Source organism: Pseudophryne corroboree, chromosome 7 (genome assembly GCF_028390025.1).
Source record: "Pseudophryne corroboree isolate aPseCor3 chromosome 7, aPseCor3.hap2, whole genome shotgun sequence".
NCBI classification, from domain to species: Eukaryota; Metazoa; Chordata; class Amphibia; order Anura; family Myobatrachidae; genus Pseudophryne; species Pseudophryne corroboree.
The window spans coordinates 26,698,681-26,719,996 of record NC_086450.1 but is presented as its reverse complement, the minus strand read 5'-3'; the positions used below and the strand labels follow the sequence as shown (position 1 = coordinate 26,719,996).

The following is a 21,316-nucleotide window of genomic DNA, read 5'->3' as shown; positions in this document are numbered from 1 at the left end:
CTTCTGTTTTCCTAATACGAGCTGTCCTCGTAACGTAAATCTTCAAAGCTCTGACCACGTCTAAGAACTTTGAAGGAGCAGAGGTGTCAGTAGCCACTGGCACCAGAATAGGTTGGTTAATATGGAATGAAGACACAACCTTTGGAAGAAAGTGCTGATGAGTTCTCAGTTCAGCCCTATCTTCATGAAAGATCAAATAGGGGCTCTTGTGAGACAAGGCCCCCAACTCAGACATCCGCCTCGCGGATGCCAAGGCCAACAGCATGACCACTTTACAAGTGAGAAACTTTAACTCAACCTCTTGCAGAGGCTCAAACCAATCCGATTGAAGGAACTGCAACACCACGTTAAGGTGGGAGGCACGACTGGTGGTTGGATGTGCAGAACCCCCTTCAGGAACGTCTGAACTTCAGGAAGGGAAGCCAATTGTTTCTGAAAGAAAATGGACAAGGCCAAAATTTGACCTTGATAGACTCCAATCTTAAGCCTGCATACACACCAGCCTGTAGAAATAGGAGAAGACGTCCTAATTGAAACTCAACCGTTGGAGAATTCCTGGATTCACACCAAGATACATATTTTCTCCAAATACGATGGTAATGTCTAGACGTTACTCCTTTCCTGGCCTGAATCAGTGTGGGAATGCCCTTTCGGGCTAGGATCTGGCGCTCAACAGCCATGCCGTCAAACGTAGCCGCGGTAAGTCTTGATAAACAAACGGCCCCTGCAGAAGCAGGTCCCCGCGAAGAGGAGGAGGCCAAGGATCTTCTATCAGTAACTCCTGAAGATCCGGATACCAAGCTCTCCTTGGCCAGTCTGGGGCAATGAGGATCGCCCGAACCCTTGTTCTTCTTATGATCTTGAGAATCTTTGGTATTAGCGGAAGTGGAGGGAACACATACACCGACTGGAGCACCCACTGGGTTACCAGTGCATCCATTGCTATTGCTTGTGAGTCTCTCGTCCTGGAACAATATTTCTGAAGCTTCTTGTTGAGATGAGATGCCATCATGTCTACTTGAGGAACGCCCCAATGATTTGCTACCTACGTAAAGACCTCTTGGTGGAGGCCCCATTCTCCTGGGTGGAGATCGTGTCTGCTGAGGAAATCCGCTTACCAGTTGTCCACTCCCGGAATGAAGATCGCTGACAAAGCTTGTGCTGTCTTTCTGCCCAGGGGAGGATTCTTGTTACCTCTGCCATTGCCGCTCTGCTTCTCGTTCCGCCCTGACGGTTTATGTAAGCCCCTGTTGTTACATTGTCTGACTGGATCTGTATCGGACGATCTTGAAGAAGATGCGCCGCTTGTAGAAAACCATTGTAAATGGCTCTCAACTCCAGAATGTTTATGTGAAGAAGTGTTTCTTGACTTGACCATCTTCCTTGGAAGCTTTCCCCTTGTGTGACTGCTCCCCAACCTCGGAGACTTGCATCCATGGTCACTAGGATCCAGGCTTGAATCCCGAACCTGCGTCCCTCTAGGAGGTGAGAACTGTGTAGCCACCACAGGAGCGAAATTCTGGCTTTCGTCGGCAGGATTATTCTCTGGTGCATGTGTAAATGCGATCCGGACCATTTGTACAGTAGATCCCACTGGAACACCCTCGCATGGAATCGGCCATACTGTAGAGCCTCGTAAGACGCTACCATCTTCCCCAGCAGGCAGATGCACTGATGAATCGACACACGTGCTGGTTTCAAAATTTGTTTGACCATTGTCTGGATTTCCAGAACCTTTTCCACCGGTAGAATTACTTTCTGTACCTCGGTGTCCAGTATCATTCCCAAAAATAATCTCATCGTCGGTTCCAACTGTAATTTTGGAAAGTTTATGATCCAACCATGTTTCTGAAGTACTGTCAGGGATAGTGCAATGCTCTGCACTAACTTTTCCCTGGATCTCGCTTTTAGTAGGAGATCGTCCAGGTTAGGAATCATGTCGACTCCTTTCTTGCGAAGGAGAACCATCAACTCTGCCATCACCTTGGTGAACACTCTTGGTGTTGTGGAGAGCCCAAATGGCAATGTCTGGAACTGATAGTGACAGTCCTGAAACGCAACCTCAGGTATGCTTGATGTGGAGGGTAAATGGGAACATGCAGATAAGCAGCCTTGATGTCCACCGACACCATGAATTCCTTCTCCAAAAAACTGGAGATCACTGCTCTTAGAGACTCCATCTTGAATTTTAATCTTTTTAGATAAAGATTCAACGATTTTAGGTTTAAATATCGGTCTGACCGAGCCGTCCGGCTTCGGTACTACAAACAGGATTGTAGCAATGGGACTAAGGTGATTACCTCGTCCTGACGTAATTTTTGTATTGCTTTGTTATTTTCTGTCTTGTACAGAAGCTGGTAAGGCTGATTTGAAAAATCTGCATGGGGGGAGATCCTGAAACTCCAACTTGTAACCTTGAGATACTATTTGCAATATCCAGGGATCCAGCTCTGATTGTATCCAGATCTGGCTGAAGAGTTTCAGACGCACCCCCACCTGAGTGGACTCCCGCAGGGGAGACCCAGCTTCATGCTGTGGTTTTTGCAGAAGCAACGTCTGACTTCTGCTCCTGAGATCCTGATGCTGCTGAAGGTTTCTTACCTCTTCCCCGCCCTCTCTCTGCGAAGAAGGGGGTACCCTTGGCCTTTTTGTACTTGTTGGGCCGAAAGGACTGCATCAGATGAGCAGAGTATGTCTTCTTTGCAGCATAAGAAAAGCTGACTTACCTGAGGTAACTGTTGAAATCCAGGTATCCAGCTCGTCCCCAAAAAGCGCCTCACCCTTATAGGGGAGAGCTTCAATATTCTTTTTAGATTCTGCATCTGCATTTCACTGGCGAATCCACAGTGCTCTGCGAGCCGAAACCGCCATAGCTGAGGATTTTGAACAGAATAAACCAATATCCTTCATGGCTTCCACCATGTAACCTGCAGAATCCTTTATGTGACCGAGAGTTAAGACCACATTATCCCTATTAACTGTGTGTAGATTATCTAGCAAGTTTTCTGACCATTTTACAATAGCATTTCCCACCCAGGCGCATGCACTGGTGGGCCAGAGTGCTGCTCCATTAGCCATATAAAGGGATTTTAAAGTTGTCTCCATTTTACGGTCAGCCGGCTCCTTTAAGGAAGCCGACCCAGGGACAGGTAGAATAATTTTCTTAGACAACCTAGAAACTGAGGTGTCTACCATGGGGGGTGATTCTCATCTCTTCCGATCCGCTTCAGGGAAAGGATACGCCAAACGTATTCTTCTAGGAATATGACATTTCTTTTCTGGGTTAGCCCAGGATTTTTCAAAGAATGTATTCAATTCCTTTGAAGGAGGAAAAGTTACCACATATTTCTTATTTTAGGTGTTGCCTCTGTAATCTCTAACACCTCTTTAATAGCCGTTATCATAAATTGAATGCTTTTTGCTAATTTCGCGTCTACCGCTCTCAAATCCCCAGTGTCGACACCTGTGTCGGAATCTGTCTGTGTTACCTTGCATAATTTGCGCAAGTGACCTCTTCTGGGAACTTGAGGGGGGACATGTGGATGACGTGTAGGGGGTCGGCATACAGCACATCTTCCACTGATTTTCTCCAATATTTAGTCTCTTGACTCTGAGAACTTTCTAGAAAGCTGGGAAATCATCTGTTGTAGATTTTCCACCCACACTGGGTCCTTCCCTGTGGGAAGGGCCACCTCATTACACTTCTCCGTATCTAAAATGGCTTCCTCAGGGGGAAGAGCTCTCTGTAATGTCTGACATGTTTTCATTTGATATGACACAATTGTGCACTTTCACACCACAGTCGCATAGGGAGCTATTGGTGACAGACCCACTAAAATCTGTCAGAGAACACGCAGAGGGATTTGCCAGCTCACACACCGCGCCCTATGAAGTGAATTGTGTATAAAATATAGACATAACCTTCAGCGCTGTAATATTCAACATTAGGCTCGCTCACCTAATTTACTATACACTCCCCCCTATCTATAACACCCTGGTACTTGTTCAGCGGCGTTATGAGGAGGAAAACAGCATCTGTCAGTCTTTTCTCTGTGTATCTGCAGGAGAAAATGGCGCTGAGTAAGTGCTGGCAAGCCTGAGGTGAAGCTCCGCCCCCCTGTAATGGCAAGATTCTGCCTCAGAAGCAATTATTTTTATACTGGCTGGGTTTGTGTAAAACCAGAGGCTGTACTTGTGTCTTATGTTTTGCCAGTGAGAGTAGGATTTATCATGTGGCTCAGGGCGCCCCCACCCGCGCCCTGCACCCTGTGTGCGAAGGGCTTATAGTGTTATGGAGATGCATGTCAGCGCAGCCATCCCGCCGCTGCGCTGTACCTTTTGCCGCCAACGATGACTGGAGGGCCCCTCTCTGCAGGTCTCCGGTGATATACTCACCACTCTTCTGACTTCTGGCTCTGTTGGGGGGTGGCAGCAGTGCTGTGGGAGTGAGCGGTAGCCAGGCGTGGGCTATATTCAGTACCCTTCAGGAGCTAATGGTGTCCTGTCAGTGGGAGCAGAGCCATGGAACTACACAGGAAGTGGGTTCCTACTCCCAAAGTCCCACGAAGCAGGGAAGCGGTTGCCAGCAGCTTCCCTGAAAATAAAAAAATCTAACAAAGTCTTTTCCAGCATAACTATGTAGAGCTCCACTAACGTGCCTCCAATCTCACCGGGCACAATATCTAAATTGAGGTCTGAAGGAGGGGCATAGGGGGAGGAGCCAGTTCACACTGTTGAAAATTCTGAAAGTGCCGAAGGCTCCTGCGGACCCGTCTATACCCCATGGTATTAAATGGACCCCAGCATCCTCTAGGACGTTCGAGAAATATTTGATATTATGGTCGTGGAGACACAGGAACGTGGGCACTGGCTCCTGATTGGAAGCTATAATCTCTGCAGCCAGTATGGGCATCTCTCTCATATATACATATACAGGCTCGTTTCATAATTAGGGGGGAAGGGGGGATGGGATCCGGTCGGGATCCCGGCAGACGAAAAATACAGTCACTACTCAGAATGTCGGTGCTGGGATCCCAACATTGGGGGTTATTCAGGTTTGTTAGCAAACCAAAACAGCACACTAATGGGCAAAACCATGTGCACTGCAGGTGGGGCACATGTAACATGTGCAGAGAGAGTTAGATGTGGGTGGGTTATTTTGTTTCTGTGCAGGGTAAATACTGGCTGCTTTATTTTTACACTGCAATTTAGATTTCAGTTTGAACACACCCTACCCACATCTAACTGTCTCTGCACATGTTACATCTGCTGTTTTGGTGGGGAAGGGGGGTGTTTAGGTTCTGGCTGCAGGAAAGGAGGGTTGGGGATTAGGGCTAGTGTTCTTAGCTCCTTGGTGCCAGGGTCTTGAGCTTCAGGATGCCACTGTCAGTATTTTGATTGGCGGCATCCCAATCGCTGGGATAATAATACCATCCCGGAGAGATGATATAAAGAGACAGTTTTGTTCATATGTATGTTGCATGAATCAGTGTGTTACAGTGCACCGAGACTGCCCCGCACCTTCTGCCAGTTCCTCAGCCTGGTCCAATAAGGGTAACTCGTGGTACACACATCTAATGCTGGTCCCTGTAATCAACACTATGAAAGACCATTTACCATTTACTTGTAGTTTAATTTTTATTAGATCTCAGCATAATAGAAGCTGTTCATTCAAAGTATGGCAGTAAAACAATTTGTTTTTAAAAAAATTAACTACACATCCTTCCCTATAACTTCTGCCACCTCTATGTGAGCAATGTGCTGTCATTTTAGCCGCAGTTACTACAAAAGCAAAGAAATGTTATAAAACAAGTCACCCAACTGCTAATACAGCGAGATGACCGTAAGGCACACCATAGTATAAGACACGATTGGCGGGGAGGGTCCCGGGTACCCCCTCCACGGTATTACACTCCTGCGCTGCAGAAATATGTCTGGACTCAGGGCCTAATTCAGACCAGATCGCTGCAACGTCAGCGATCGCGGTCTGAAGCCCGTGAGATGCTAAAAGCATCTCGGGACTGCGATCGCCTCTGCCTGATTGACAAGCAGAGGTGGGAGAAGGCGTGCCGACGGCGTTAGAACGCCGTTGGTGGGGCGCAGTCCGGACAACGCAGGCGTGTCTGGACCGTTGTGGAGGCGGGCCGCAGCAGCTGCGTGACATCACACACAGCCACTGTGACCCAGGACGTGGCAGGGATCTACTTGGGGGGGTTGCGAAAACATGGGGGGCCAGGGCCTGACATGTGGGGCGGTCTAGCCCTGTGCTGGGCGTCTCCCCGCATGTCGGAGAAACTGATCAGGTCTGAATCACCCCCTCGGTCTACAATGAACTTTGTCTTTATAGATATATTTTTAATAATTGTTTCCAGGCTAAACGACCAGCAACGCAGGACCTATGAATGCAGGTTATGTGGGTATACACGAAGAATACTTGTTTAGTGTTCTGTAATCTTACATTTAACTAAACATCCTGTGTGTGCGTGTCTAGGTGACCATAACCCCACCGGACACCCCACCTGCTACCCTCTCCCTGCATCACTGCATTTGCAGGTGAACAGATACACGGGCCTTGCATGAAAACAGTTAAATATGATGCAGTGTTCTGGTGTTAGACTATTGTCTGTCAAACTATCATACGGCTCCAGTTTGTCATTAGTCGGCAAAGGGGTTACTGGCTGCTTGTGCGAGACTTTGGCGGAGGTGCCGGTCAGAACTTCAGCCTGGATTATGTAGATCAGGCCCTTTTCATCTGAGGCTTTAAAACGTCTCACTATGTTAGACAGCGTTTTCTTGAAGTAAATTCCGACTCCGCAGTCTGGCACTGAAAAGAGAGAAGAGATCAAATCTTCCATATTGTGCTGTACTGTACATTTAGAGATGTATCTGTGGCATGCAGTCAATTACCTACAATCAAAAGCCCGACATTTAAAATATGAACAGGTCAAAAAGTCGACACAAGTTTTTCATTGAAACCGACTTGTTCACGCTTTACCATCCCAGTGGACCTGAAGGGGGAATATAATAGTGTGGCCGAAGCATGGCGCGCGCAGCGGTACACTTATACAGTGTCCATGTCGACCTATATCGACATAAACACACAAAAACCCCACTAAAAAAACGGCGTCGACTTTCTGACATGTCAACATTTTAAATGTCGGTATTTTGACCTTGTCAGTATTTCAAATGTCGCTATTTTGACCTTCGCGCTTTTGAGTGTAGGTATTTCATACTAACCCCGTATCTGCCTGTGTATTAGCTGGTAATGAATACACACATATAACATGTATGTCAGATAAGACCGTGCACATAACATGTATGTACCAACACATACAGTACTTCCTGAAAAGTAGGTACACAGGTTGAGTATCCCATATCCAAATATTCCGAAATACGGAATTTTTTGAGTGAGATAGTGAAACCTTTGTTTTCTGATGGCTCAATGTACACACACTTTGTTTAATACAAAAAAATCATAAAAAATATTGGCTAAAATGACCTTCAGGCTGTGTGTATCAGGTGTATATGTAACATAAATGCATTCTGTGCTTAGATTTAGGTCCCATCACCATGATATCTCATTATGGTATGCAATTATTCCAAAATACGGAAAAATCCCATATCCAAAATACCTCTGGTCCCAAGCATTTTGGATAAGGGATACTCAACCTGTAGTATATATTTCATACTAGCGTAGCCATTGCTGATGAGACAAATTACTGAGGGATAGAAAAACTGGTTCACTCATCAGAGGCCCAGACTTCTTTAGATATACTGTATACAGGTCACAGGTTGGTTCCTTGGTTTGGAGAGTATACCGTTCCAAAAAAGATATCCTCTGTAAGGGGAGGAGGTGGGATAGGAGGGGTGGAGTATGTCTAGTAGGACTGAGACTAAAATACCACTGAAAACATCCTTGACTGGTTTAGGTACAGGATACTGGCAGTGAGGATGCCGGTGGTCAGATTACCGACACCGGCATACCGACAGCAAAATCCTGACAGGTTCGAGGAACTAAACTAAGCCTAACCCTCCCTTCCCGCACCCTAACCCTCCCCTCCTGCACCATAACCCTCCCCTCACGCACCATAACCCTCCCGCACCCTAACCCTCCCCTCCCGCACCTTAACCCTCCCCTCCCGCACCTTAACCCTCCCCTCCCGCACCTTAACCCTCCCCTCCTGCACCATAACACTCCCCTCCCGCACCCTAACCCTCCCCGGAATGCTTACGTTCGGGATTGCAGCGTCTGCATACTGACGTGTCGGGATTCCGACGCCACTCTTCTGACCGCTGGGATTCCGTCCATCGGGATGATCACTACATGCCCCTCAACTGCCACCTTGTGGAACTAGTGCAGAGGGTTGCCTACACTATGTAATAATTTGCATTGGTTTGTAACATTTTGGGGGCATGTCTGGGACACAATCTCATTTTCCAGTGACAGGAAATAAAGAATCAGGTCAGCAACAAAATGGATTCCAGGCCAGCTGCGGCTTATATGTATGGTAAATGTGGCCACACTGTTGGGACTCACCGTTAGGACTCACATACAGTCTTTGGAACCCAACATCACAAATCTGCTTCCGAACCCCTCTGTCCACTAGCTGGTACAAAAGTTGGGTGCTCGGCTTCTTCAGCGTCTTCTCTATGGCTTCCTTCTTCGATTCGTAAACAGTCGATAAGAGCTGGTTCTGCACTTTCTCCATCTGCAAAGAGAGATTAAATGCTCCAGGTGTGACTGAAGAAGAGTCTGGATCACACTTTCCTCATCGATGGGAGTCCTAAATTAGTGAAACCCACACTGACCTTTTCTCTGATGTCCTAGTGGATGCTGGGAACTCTGTAAGGACCATGGGGAATAGACGGGCTCCGCAGGAGACTGGGCACTCTAAGAAAGAATTAGGACTACTGGTGTGCACTGGCTCCTCCCTCTATGTCCCTCCTCCAGACCTCAGTTAGAATCTGTGCCCGGCTCGAGCTGGTTGCACACTAGGGGCTCTCCTGAGCTTCTAGTAAAGAAAGTATTTATTAGGTTTTTTATTTTCAGTGAGATCTGCTGGCAACAGACTCACTGCTACGAGGGACTTAGGGGAGAGAAGCGAACCTACCTGCTTGCAGCTAGCTTGGGCTTCTTAGGCTACTGGACACCATTAGCTCCAGAGGGATCGAACACAGGCCCAGCCTCGGTCGTCCGGTCCCGGAGCCGCGCCGCCGTCCCCCTTGTAGAGCCAGAAGACGGAAGATTAAAACCGAGGAGAAAATCGGCGGCTGAAGACTCCGGTCTTCATTAAGGTAGCGCACAGCACTGCAGCTGTGCGCCATTGCTCCCCATGCACACCACATACTCAGGTCACTGATGGGTGCAGGGCACTGGGGGGAGGGCGCCCTGGGCTGCAATTAGATTACCTTAAAAATGGCAAAAAACACATAATATAGTCTAATAAACTATATGTGTGTAAAAATCCCCTGCCATAATATTAATATAAAGAGCGGGAGAAGCCCGCCGAAAAAGGGGCGGGGCTATCTCCCTCAGCACACTGGCGCCATTTTCTCTTCACAGCTCCGCTGGAAGGACGCTCCCCAGGCTCTCCCCTGCAGTTTCCAGGCTCAATAGGGTAAAAAAGAGAGGGGGGGCACTAAATTTAGGCGCAATACTGTGTATTATAGCTGCTATAGGGAAAATCACTTTGTGTAGTGTAATATCCCTGTGTTATATAGCGCTGTGGTGTGTGCTGGCATAGTCTCTCTCTGTCTCCCCAAAGGACTTTGTGGGGTCCTGTCCTCAGTCAGAGCATTCCCTGTGTGTGTGCGGTGTGTCGGTACGGCTGTGTCGACATGTTTGATGAGGAGGCTTATGTGGAGGTGGAGCAGGTGCCGATAAATGTGATGTCACCCCCTGCGGGGTCGACACCAGAGTGGATGGATATGTGGAAGGTATTAACCGACAGTGTCAACTCCTTACATAAAAGGCTGGATGACGTAACAGCCGTGGGACAGCCGGCTTCTCAGCCAGTGCCTGCCCAGGCGTCTCAAAGGCCATCAGGGGCTCAAAAACGCCAACTACCTCAGATGGCAGACACAGATGTCGACACGGAGTCTGACTCCAGTGTCGACGAGGATGAGACATATACACAATCCACAAGGGGCATCCGTTGATTACGGCAATAAAAAATGTGTTGCACATTTCTGACATTAACCCAGGTACCACTAAAAAGGGGTATTATGTTTGGGGAGAAAAAGCAACCAGTGGTTTTTCCCCCATCAGATGAGTTGAATGAAGTGTGTGAAGAAGCGTGGGCTTCCCCCGATAAGAAACTATGATTTCTAAAAAGTTACTGATGGCGTACCCTTTCCCGCCAGGAGGACAGGTTACGCTGGGAGACATCCTCGAGGGTGGATAAATCGCTCACACGCTTGTCAAAAAAGGTGGCACTGCCGTCTCAGGATACGGCCGCCTTAAAGGAGCCTGCGGATAGAAAGCAGGAGGCTATCCTGAAGTCTGTATATACACACTCAGGTACTATACTGAGACCTGCTATTGCTTCAGCATGGATGTGCAGTGCTGCAGCAGCGTGGTCTGATTCCCTGTCTGATAACATTGATTCCCTTGACAGGGACACTATCTTGCTAACCATAGAGCATATTAAAGACGTAGTCTTATCTATGAGAGATGCACAGAGGGATATTTGCCAGCTGGCATCTAGAATAAATGCAATGTCCATCTCTGCCAGGAGAGTATTATGGACTCGGCAGTGGACAGGTGATGCGGATTCTAAAAGGCACATGAAAGTTTTGCCTTACAAGGGTGAGGAATTGTTTGGGGATGGTCTCTCGGACCTCGTTTCCACAGCAACAGCTGGGAAGTTGACATTTTTACCTCAGGTTCCTCACAGCCTAAGAAAGCACCGTATTATCAGGTACAGTCCTTTCGGCCCCAGAAAGGCAGGCGGGTTAAAGGCGCGTCCTTTCTGCCCAGAGGCAGGGGTAGAGGGAAAAAGCTGCACCTTACAGCCAGTTCCCAAGAACAAAAATCCTCCCCTGCTTCCACTAAATCCTCCGCATGACGCTGGGGCTCCACTGGTGGAGCCAGGTGCGGTGGGAGCCCGTCTCCGGAACTTCAGCGACCGGTGGGTTCGCTCACAGGTGGATCCCTGGGTTCTACAAGTGGTATCTCAGGGATACAAGCTGGAATTCGAGACGTCTCCCCCTCGCCGTTACCTCAAATCGGCCTTGCCAGCCACTCCCCAGGACAGGGAGGTAGTACTGGCAGCAATTCACAAGCTGTACCTCCAGCAGGTGATAATAAAAGTTCCCCTCCTTCAACAGGAAAGGGGTTACTATTCCACAATGTTTGTGGTACCGAAACCAGACGGTTCGGTGAGACCCATTCTAAATTTGAAATCCTTGAACACTTATATAAGGAGGTTCAAGTTCAAAATGGAATCGCTCAGGGCGGTTATTGCAAGCCTGGAAGAAGGGGATTACATGGTATCACTGGACATCAAGGATGCTTACCTGCATGTCCCCATTTACCCACCTCACCAGGTGTACCTCCGTTTTGTGGTACAAGACTGCCATTACCAATTCCAGACGTTGCCGTTTGGTCTGTCCACGGCACCGAGGGTATTTACCAAGGTAATGGCCGAAATGATGATACTCCTTCGAAAGAAGGGAGTTATAATTATCCCATACTTGGACGATCTCCTTATAAAGGCGAGGTCCAGGGAGCAGTTGTTGGTCGGAGTAGCACTATCTCAGGAAGTGCTACAACAGCACGGCTGGATTCTGAATATTCCAAAGTCGCAGCTGGTTCCTACGACACGTCTGCTGTTCCTGGGTATGATTCTGGACACAGAACAGAAAAAGGTGTTTCTCCCGGAGGAGAAGGCCAAGGAGTTGTCATCTCTGGTCAGAGACCTCCTAAAACCAAAACAGGTGTCGGTGCATCACTGCACGCGAGTCCTGGGAAAGATGGTAGCTTCTTACGAGGCAATTCCATTCGGCAGATTCCATGCAAGGATCTTTCTGTGGGATCTGTTAGACAAGTGGTCCGGATCGCATCTTCAGATGCATCGGCTGATCACCCTGTCCCCGAGGGCCAGGTTGTCTCTGCTGTGGTGGCTGCAGAGTGCTCATCTTCTCGAGGGCCGCAGATTCGGCATACAGGACTGGGTCCTGGTGACCACGGATGCAAGCCTCCGAGGTTGGGGGGCAGTCACTCAGGGAAGAAACTTCCAAGGACAATGGTCGAGTCAGGAGGCTTCCCTACACATAAATATTCTGGAACTAAGGGCCATTTACAATGCCCTAAGTCAGGCAAGACCCCTGCTTCAAAACCAGCCGGTGCTGATTCAGTCAGACAACATCACGGCGGTCGCCCATGTAAACCGACAGGGCGGCACAAGAAGCAGGATGGCGATGGCAGAAGCCACAAGGATTCTCCGATGGGCGGTTGAACGCCGGATCCTGATGGAAAAGGGCATTCCGGGCATTCCGGTTGAAGTCATTCCTACGCTGATAAAAGCTAGGAAAGATGTGACAGCAAAGCATTATCACCGCATATGGCGAAAATATGTTGCTTGGTGTGAGGCTATGAAGGCCCCCACAGAAGAATTTCAGCTGGGTCGTTTTCTGCACTTCCTAGTCAGGACTGACTATGGGCCTAAAATTGGGTTCCATTAAAGTCCAGATTTCGGCCCTGTCTATTTTCTTTCAAAAAGAACTGGCTTCACTGCCTGAAGTTCAGACGTTTGTTAAGGGAGTGCTGCACATTCAGCCTCCTTTTGTGCCCCCTTGGGATCTCAACGTTGTGTTGGATTTCCTAAAATCACATTGGTTTGAACCACTTCAGACCATGGAATTAAAATATCTCACGTGGAAAGTGGTCATGCTTTTGGCCTTGGCTTCGGCTAGGCGGGTGTCAGAATTGGCGGCTTTGTCCTGTAAAAGCTCCTATCTGATCTTCCATATGGACAGAGCAGAATTGAGGACGCGTCCCCAATTCCTCCCGAAGGTGGTATCAGCGTTTCATTTGAACCAACCTATTGTGGTGCCTGCGGCTACTGGGGACTTGGAGGCCTCCAAGTTGCTGGATGTAGTCCGGGCCCTGAAAATCTATGTTTCCAGGACGGCTAGAGTCAGAAAGACTGACTCGCTATTTATCCTGTATGGCAACAAGCTGGGTGCTCCTGCTTCTAAGCAGACTATTGCTCGCTGGATCTGCTCCACGATTCAACTTGCACATTCTGCGACTGGACTGCCGCATCCTAAATCTGTGAAGGCCCATTCCACGAGGAAGGTGGGCTCTTCTTGGGCGGCCGCCCGAGGGGTCTCGGCTTTACAACTTTGCCGAGCTGCTACCTGGTCGGGATCAAACACGTTTGCAAAATTCTACAAGTTTGATGCCCTGGCTGAGGAGGACCTTGAGTTTGCTCATTCGGTGCTGCAGAGTCATCCGCACTCTCCCGCCCGTTTGGGAGCTTTGGTATAATCCCCATGGTCCTTACGGAGTTCCCAGCATCCACTAGGACGTCAGAGAAAATAAGAATTTACTCACTGGTAATTCTATTTCTCGTAGTCCGTAGTGGATGCTGGGCGCCCATCCCAAGTGCGGATTGTCTGCAATACTTGTATATAGTTATTGCCTAACTAAAGGGTTATTGTTGAGCCATCTGTTGAGAGGCTCAGTTATATTTCATACTGTTAACTGGGTATTGTATCACGAGTTATACGGTGTGATTGGTGTGGCTGGTATGAGTCTTACCCGGGATTCCAAATCCTTTCCTTATTGTGTCAGCTCTTCCGGGCACAGTTTCCCTAACTGAGGTCTGGAGGAGGGGCATAGAGGGAGGAGCCAGTGCACACCAGTAGTCCTAATTCTTTCTTAGAGTGCCCAGTCTCCTGTGGAGCCCGTCTATTCCCCATGGTCCTTACGGAGTTCCCAGCATCCACTACGGACTACGAAAAATAGAATTACCGGTGAGTAAATTCTTATTTTAAACTTGTTTTACAAATCTATCAGTGACCCAATGGTGTAAATAGCAATAGTTGCTTTATAAAGTGTCGACGTGTTTTTTGACTACCGGGAGAGCTACCAATAAACGCTCAAAAATTCAAACTTTCTACATAGAGAGGACAGGAAGCCATTTTTCTACTGTGTTGCACAGTGGGTCTCGCATTCACTCAGAGGCCCTCATTCCGAGTCGATCGCAAGTTGCAACTTTTTGCTGCTCGTGCGATCAACTAGTCGCCGCCTGCTTGTGCAGCCCTGCTATGCTAAAAAAGTTTCCTGTGCGACGGATCCAGCGACGAAGGTCCCGGGATTGACGTCAGACATCCACCCTCCAAATGCCTGCGTTCGGATCTCCACGCCCGGAGAACGGTGAGTATCCACCCCGGAACGCCTCCCCGCTGTCAATCTTCTTGCGTTCGCATTAGCGACCACTTTTTTCTCTCTTCTGGCTGTTGCCCGGCGACAGCAACGACGCGCGTGCGCATTGCGGGTGCCGCGCATGTGCAGTTCCGACCCGTTCGCACCGCAGCGAAGAAACGCTGTGTGTGAATGGATCGGAATGACCTCCTGTGTTCCTCCATCTGGGAGTCACAAGTATTGCAGGGAGCTGAATGGTGCTGTGGAAAAATATAGGTCTTGAATATGAAGAAATATTTTCTCTCTGTCTTTTATATTATAAAAAACTTTCCATTTTTATTCGGTAGACATTAAAAAGGAGAATATCGCCTAGTTTTATAATACAAATTCATAAAATACTAAGGGGTCAACTGAATTCAGCATGGATTGGGATTGAATAGCGCAGGGAAGGAGCTCCTGGTGCTATTCAATTCAGCGTGCTGTTAAGTCAGAGAAGGCCGGTTCTCGCAGATTAAACAAAGTGTGTAGTTGTGAGAACTGACATTCTCTGACTTAAGTGCCCGACGCAATGCTGTTTCCACCATGCTTAGGACACAAAACAGCATCGCGCCGACACTATTTCTGCTCGCACCCGCGGAGGCGTGCGAGACGAAGTCCTCTCGTGGGGGGAAATATTGTGCTGAGAATTGAAGAACTCGGGGAGCTCCCTCCCAGTGCTATTCAATCTGCGCTGTATTGAATTGACCCCTAAGAGACATAACTTCATCAGTTATGTAGATTTATTTACATTAGATAGGATATGTAAGTATTCTAGAGCAAAATATTTGAAATTGAAGAGCATGCAGCCGTGGCCAATAGTTTTGAGGTTCCCACAAAGTTTGCTGCTTCAGTGTTTTTAGACCTTATTGTTAGATGTTACTATGGTGTACTGAAGTAAAATGACAGCATTTCATAACTGACAAAGGCTTTTATTGATCACTGCATTAAGTTTATGCAGAGTCAATATTTGCAGTGTTGACTCTTCTTTTTCAAGACCTCTGCAATTCGCCCTGGCTGCTGTCAATCAGCTTCTGGGCCACATACTGACTGACGGCCGCCCATTCTTACCTAATCAATGCTTGGAGTTTGTCAGAATTTGTGGGGTTTTGTTTGTCCACCCGCCTCTTGAGGACTGACCTCAAATTCTCAAATGGGATTAAGGTCTGGGGAGTTTCCAGGCCATGGACCCAAAATGTCGATGCTTTGTTCCCCGTTCCACTCAGTTATCCCTTTTGCCTTATGGCAAGGTGCCCCATCGTGCTGGAAAAGGCATTGGGGGTAATTCAGAGGTGATTGTAGATGTGCTAAATATAGCACATCTACAATCACTTACTCTGACATGCGGGGGGACGCCCAGCACAGGGCTAGTCCGCCCCTCATGTCAGGCCCTACCCCCCACGCACAGGTACCAAAGCATCGCACGGCGGGTAGCTCCCTACCAGCGCAGCTCCTTCGCTCTGACAGGGAGCTACCCACCACGTCTCGGTCACAGCGGCTGTGTGTGACGTAACGCAGCGGCTGCATGGACGTCACGCAGCCGCCGCAGCCCCCAACGGTCCAGACACGCCTCCGTTGTCCGGCCCGCGTCCGGCCCCCTCCAACGACCGCCTCTGCCTGATTGACAGCTGACAGCATCTCACTGGGCTCCCGGGGAGCGCGTGCACACTCCACAAAGTTATTCAGACTGCGATCGCTGCTGCTTCCGCGATCCAGTCTGAATTACCCCCATTGTTCTTCACCAAACTGTTCTTGGATGGCTGGGAGACGTTGCTCTTGGAGGATGTGTTGGTAGCATTCTTTATTCGTGGCTGTGGTCTTAGGCAGGATTGTGAGAGCGCCCACGCCCTTGGCTGAGAAGCCACCGCACACATGAATGGTCTCAGGTTGCTTAATTGTTGGCATGACCCAGGACTGATGGTAGCGCTCATCTTTCCTTCTCCGGATGTGGGCAGCAGAGAAGCCACTTCTCTCCAAACATCAGGGACAGACTGATATTCTGCAGAAGGTGCAGGGATTGGACTGCTGAGGACTGGGGTAAAGTCATTTTCTCTGATGAATCTCCTTTCAGATTGTTTATGGCATCTGGAAAACCACTTGTGCGGAGAAGGCTATACCTGCTTCTTATAGGTATATCTCAGGCTCCGGCCTGGCTGCCACAACTGCTCACATACAGGGCTTGATTCAGGTTTGTAAGTAAAGCAAAAAAAGCAAGTAACTTTGTGTCTGGAACAGACCATGCTGCCATGCAGGGGAGCAAATGCATTGATATTGTTCTGCGTTTGCATGTAGCCCAGACATGTTAGCTTTATTTTTACACTGCAATTTAGATTTCAGTTTGAATCTAACTCTCTGCACATGTTACATCTGCCCCACCTGCACTGCTACATGGTTTTGCCCAGTTGCTTGCTTTTTTGCTTTACTTACAAACATGAAACAGGCCCATAGTCTCAGTGCTGTTTCTGACAAGGGCAGACACTTCCTGGCCTAGTCACACTCAAGGCCCGCTGGCCTGGCTTCTTATCAGCAACAGAAGATCAGTCACAGAGATTGGTGGTCTTCCATGCCTCCTGCAGGTGTAGACACTGGCTTTCTGGAGCACTTTGCTCTTAAGGGGGGTACTCACGGAGCGATCGCTGCTTAAAATCTAAGCAATCTGACTAGACTGCTTAGATTTTAAGCAGCAATCACTCCGTATGTACCCCTAACAGCGATCTGCAATCTAGCAGGTCACTCACTTCACCCGCTGGGTGAAATGAGCGCCCCCCTTCTCCCCCCGCACTCTCAGCACACATCGTGCTGTGCTGAGCGGGGGCAGAGATGTGTGCTGAGTGGGGGAAGAGATGTGTGCTGAGCGGTTAGCTCAGCACACATCTCTCCCTAGATCTGCCCGTTAATACGGGCCTTTAGAATGCCACCGCGGCCTGACTGGCTTTTACAACCCCATCTGGGCTGAACACACAGCATGTATATTTATGCATGTATATTATTTATGGATTATAAATGGTCTGTGGTGTAATGCTTTTAACTATGTTAATTGTAGATTACTATTTTGTTCTCCAATATGGCGTTTGAACTATGCTTTATTACTCTAATTACTCCTGTACTATGGCTGCTAATGAAATGAAATGCATACAGCGGACAGGACATCATGCCACCCGGGATCCGGAACCTGTACTTCTGTTTGTGTGGCTTTTGGGGCGGTAGTCGGCATCGGAAAAGGGCGGAAGTGCTGCTGCTATTGGTGCACTTACAACACTGGCTTTGAATGTAAGGCTATCTCCTGGGCATGTTGAAGTTTTCCCCGCCCCCAGAGGTCGCCAAGGCTCCTGATCTGTGAGCTGCAGTTATAGATCTGACCAGAGGTGCCAACCCTTCTTGCTCTGTTCTGCGGCTAGGTCTCAGGTAATTAATAAGTCATTACCAGCAGGGACTACACCTGACACCTGCCTCTATAGTTTGACTGGTCTCAGCATTCTTTGCTGGGTCATTAATCTTTTCTGCTAAGGTTCTGGACTTGGTTTCCTGTGAGCGCCTGTAATCTGACACTCATAAGGTTTCTATTCATCTTTATTTGTTTCTGCCGTTATAATCACCCTGGCTTTATTATTTATGTATCTGGGACTTTATTTCCTCAGTCATTTGCTATCATTCTGAACACGGACGTAACTGTATACCGATTCCCTCAAATAAATATCACTGTGTGAATAGATTACCATTCCTTGTGACTAAACTGTGCCCACTGGGTTGATAGCATTGTGCAGGCTTTTACTACAAGTAGGAGGCCTGTTTGTTGCACATCTCCTGTGCCTCCTGCAGAAGTCTTTAGTAGATAAAATGCACTGGAGCTCTTCTGGAATCTATCCTGGTTATCTCCACCATGCCTGAGGTCATATACTCCTGGACTAAGGGGTAGATTTACTAAAGCTTTTAAAACAGACAAGTGGAGGTATTGCCTTTAGCTACCAATCAGATTCTAGCTATCATTTCTCTATTGCATGCTAGAAAGTGATAGACAGAATCTGATTGGTTTCTATGGGAAACACCACTACTTTTCAATTTTAGAAGCTTTAGGAAATCTTCCCTCCAAAAGACTAACCTTACACTAGAGTTACAGATAGGCAGTGGTACATTCTTTATTATGTACAGACATTTTAATTCAAAGGTAAATGGCAATAAAGATGTACTACACTATTCCTGCCATTTGTCTTCCTATTATAAGGATTTTAGCCAATGGTGGCTGCAGCTAAGCCCGCCCCCAGACTCCTGTGAAATTAGCCAATGGTAGTCTAGGGGTGGGTTTAGAAGAAGTGAAGCCTAATCCTGCTGCGGATTTGAAACGCACATTGGCGTAGCTGATCCCGGGGACAAACAGCCAGCACATATATTACACAAAACATTACTTGCATGTTTATATGTGCTAACCCCCCCCCATGCAATATGTGGTGTGCGCTGCAGCCGCCACCGACTGTAACCTAACTGCCCTAGTGGGAAATACTGCGATTTACTCCTGAGGGATAAGTAATATAGCTGAAAATTATGTAGATGATCTTACTTTTATTTTCGAAAAGGAATTAATCCTAGATTATATGATTATTCCAACCAGTGAGAACATACTATTCTACACTATAGCAGTTTTTCCTCCTTTGTTAGGCAGTTTTTGAAAGGAAAAAGTTTAAACCGGAGGAGAAAAAAAAAGAAAAAGAGATTAATCTTCAGAAGTAGAGAATTCCTGATCGTTAGGAAACAGATCCTGATGAGCTGTCTGTAAAGCTTCTCTCTGGTACGGATGATACTTTACCTCATTACACCGGTTTGTGCCCGTCTTTATCAAGAACATGACATCATGTCAGGCCTTACCTTGACTAACGTAAGACTGGCTTTCCTGAACTCATTGCTCCGGTCGTTAAACTCCTGGCTGCTTTCTTTCACCACCTCGGTCACCGACAGCCACGCTCCAGACCGAGGTGCCTTGGGCCCACTTTTGGAATCTTCACGGATACCTGTATAAAGCAAATATCATGTCTAAGGTTTGTACATAGATTAGAACTCTCCTGTGCTGTGTATATAAGGATTCTTGGGCAGGCGGTTATCGTATGATTATAATCTGCAGAACCATTATATAATAAACATGAGATTTATGGGCCGGGATGTAATGGGAGCCGAGTTTTGCGTCCTGGAAAAAGTCGGACAAACTCGGACGTTAAAATATGCGTCTTTTTCCCGGAACTCGGCTTATATAATGGCGTACGTTTTTTGAGCTCCTAATGCAAATCAGATCTGACTTCTCATGGGTTTTTAGAACAGAAAGCTTCTGACTATTTCAGACCAACCGGAATGTGTCTATTAGTATAACAGCACGGTGTTAGAAAGTCACCCACTGGCACCCAAAAGTCCCATGATGGAAGCAACACACACTCTATATAAACCCGGTCCTCCAGGACGCACCAGCAGCTCCTGCTGATTAGAATGATATGCGGCATGGCTATATTGCGTGTGTGATTGCAGCTGTATCTGCATACCAAATTATGTTACAGTGTTTGGCAGGAAAACACCAGCATAACATTTCATATGCAGATACAGCGCTATCACACAAAGAATGTAGGCATGCCGCATATCATTTTAATCAGCAAATGCTGCTTGTGCGTCCTATTTGCAATTTGCATCTAAGACGCATTTTTGTGCAAAAATAACATGTACAGCACATGGACTATTTATTTTTAATTTTTTAAGGTCAGAAATAATTATAAAAAAAGTTTTTATTTTTGCTATAAATGTGCTATAATTGTGTGCTTGTAATTGATTTTAATATTGTCAAATACAACTCGGCCCAAAAAATAGGATTTTGGTACTTACCAGGTAAATCCTTTTCTTTGAATCCATAGGGGGCACTGGAGTACTCTTGGGATATGGACGGCGTAGCAGAACAAAGGCACTGAATATTTAAATTTAGAACTCTCCACCCCTCCATATCCCAGAGTACCTCAGTGTACGAACCCAGTGTTTTTACTGAGCGAACTGCTATAGAGAGGTTGACAATGGAGAATTCCTATAACATACCGGACAACAACAAAGTTGACCCATAAAGTTAATGTCAACTAAACAGTTGACAGCATAACCGATAGACCTTGATAGTTTGAACCAAAAAGGTGAAAATGTGTTACCATAAGCTCCTTTGAGCTTAATACAAACAAGGTAAAACGTGTTACCCTAAGCTCTTCTGAGCTTAAAACAACCCAGGTAAACTGCTCTGGGTGGGCGTCCAGTGCCCCCTATGGATTCAAAGAAAAGGATTTACCTGGTAAGTACCAAAATCCTATTTTCTTCTTCATCCACTAGGGGTCACTGGAGTACTCTTGGGACGTACCAAAGCTTCCCTCGTGGGCGGGAGAGCTGTTTGACACTTGTAACAGTAGACAGCCAAAGCTAGATGCTGATGCCGCAACCATTCATAACGTGTAAACGTGCACAAACGTGGTGCACTGAAGGCTATGTAGCCGCGTCGTAGACGCTCCACGACCCACTGGGGCTGACATTCCCACAGAACCTGTGGGATGAGCTGTTACTGACGTAGGCGACTGTAACTTAGCCTTAAAGTAAGCCTGACTTGTAGTCATTGTTATCCAACTGGATAATGTCTGCTGAGAAAACTGGCTAACCCCAGTTGGCAGCATCATAGAGAACAAACAACGTATCCGTATTACGTACTGTAGACGGTCGGGACATATAGACGCGTAATGCGTGTACCACATTCAGAATTCTAGAATGTGCTGTCAACACAGGAACCACTATTGGTATACTGATTGCTTTGTCATGAGAAAACTTAAATACGGTGGCTTGGAATACAAGGCACCCAAATATGAAAACAAAACCCTTGCCGAAGCTAAGGCTAGAAGAAAAAATGTTTTC

At 47.4% G+C, this 21,316-nt stretch overlaps 1 protein-coding gene across 4 annotated transcripts in view; it reads right to left on the bottom strand.

Moving 5' to 3' along the window:
• Positions 1-5,611: 5,611 nt before the first annotated feature.
• Positions 5,612-21,316, bottom strand: part of PARP9 (poly(ADP-ribose) polymerase family member 9) — a 137,882-nt gene continuing 122,177 nt past the window's right edge. For all 4 annotated transcript variants that reach the window (XM_063932801.1, XM_063932803.1, XM_063932802.1 and 1 more), the window contains 3 exons: positions 19,268-19,410; positions 8,537-8,708; positions 5,612-6,823 (listed from right to left, as the gene is read on the bottom strand). In XM_063932801.1, coding sequence (XP_063788871.1) covers positions 6,522-6,823; positions 8,537-8,708; positions 19,268-19,410 — 617 coding nt within the window. In that variant the 3' untranslated portion in view covers positions 5,612-6,521. The remainder of the gene's footprint in view (positions 6,824-8,536; positions 8,709-19,267; positions 19,411-21,316) is intronic.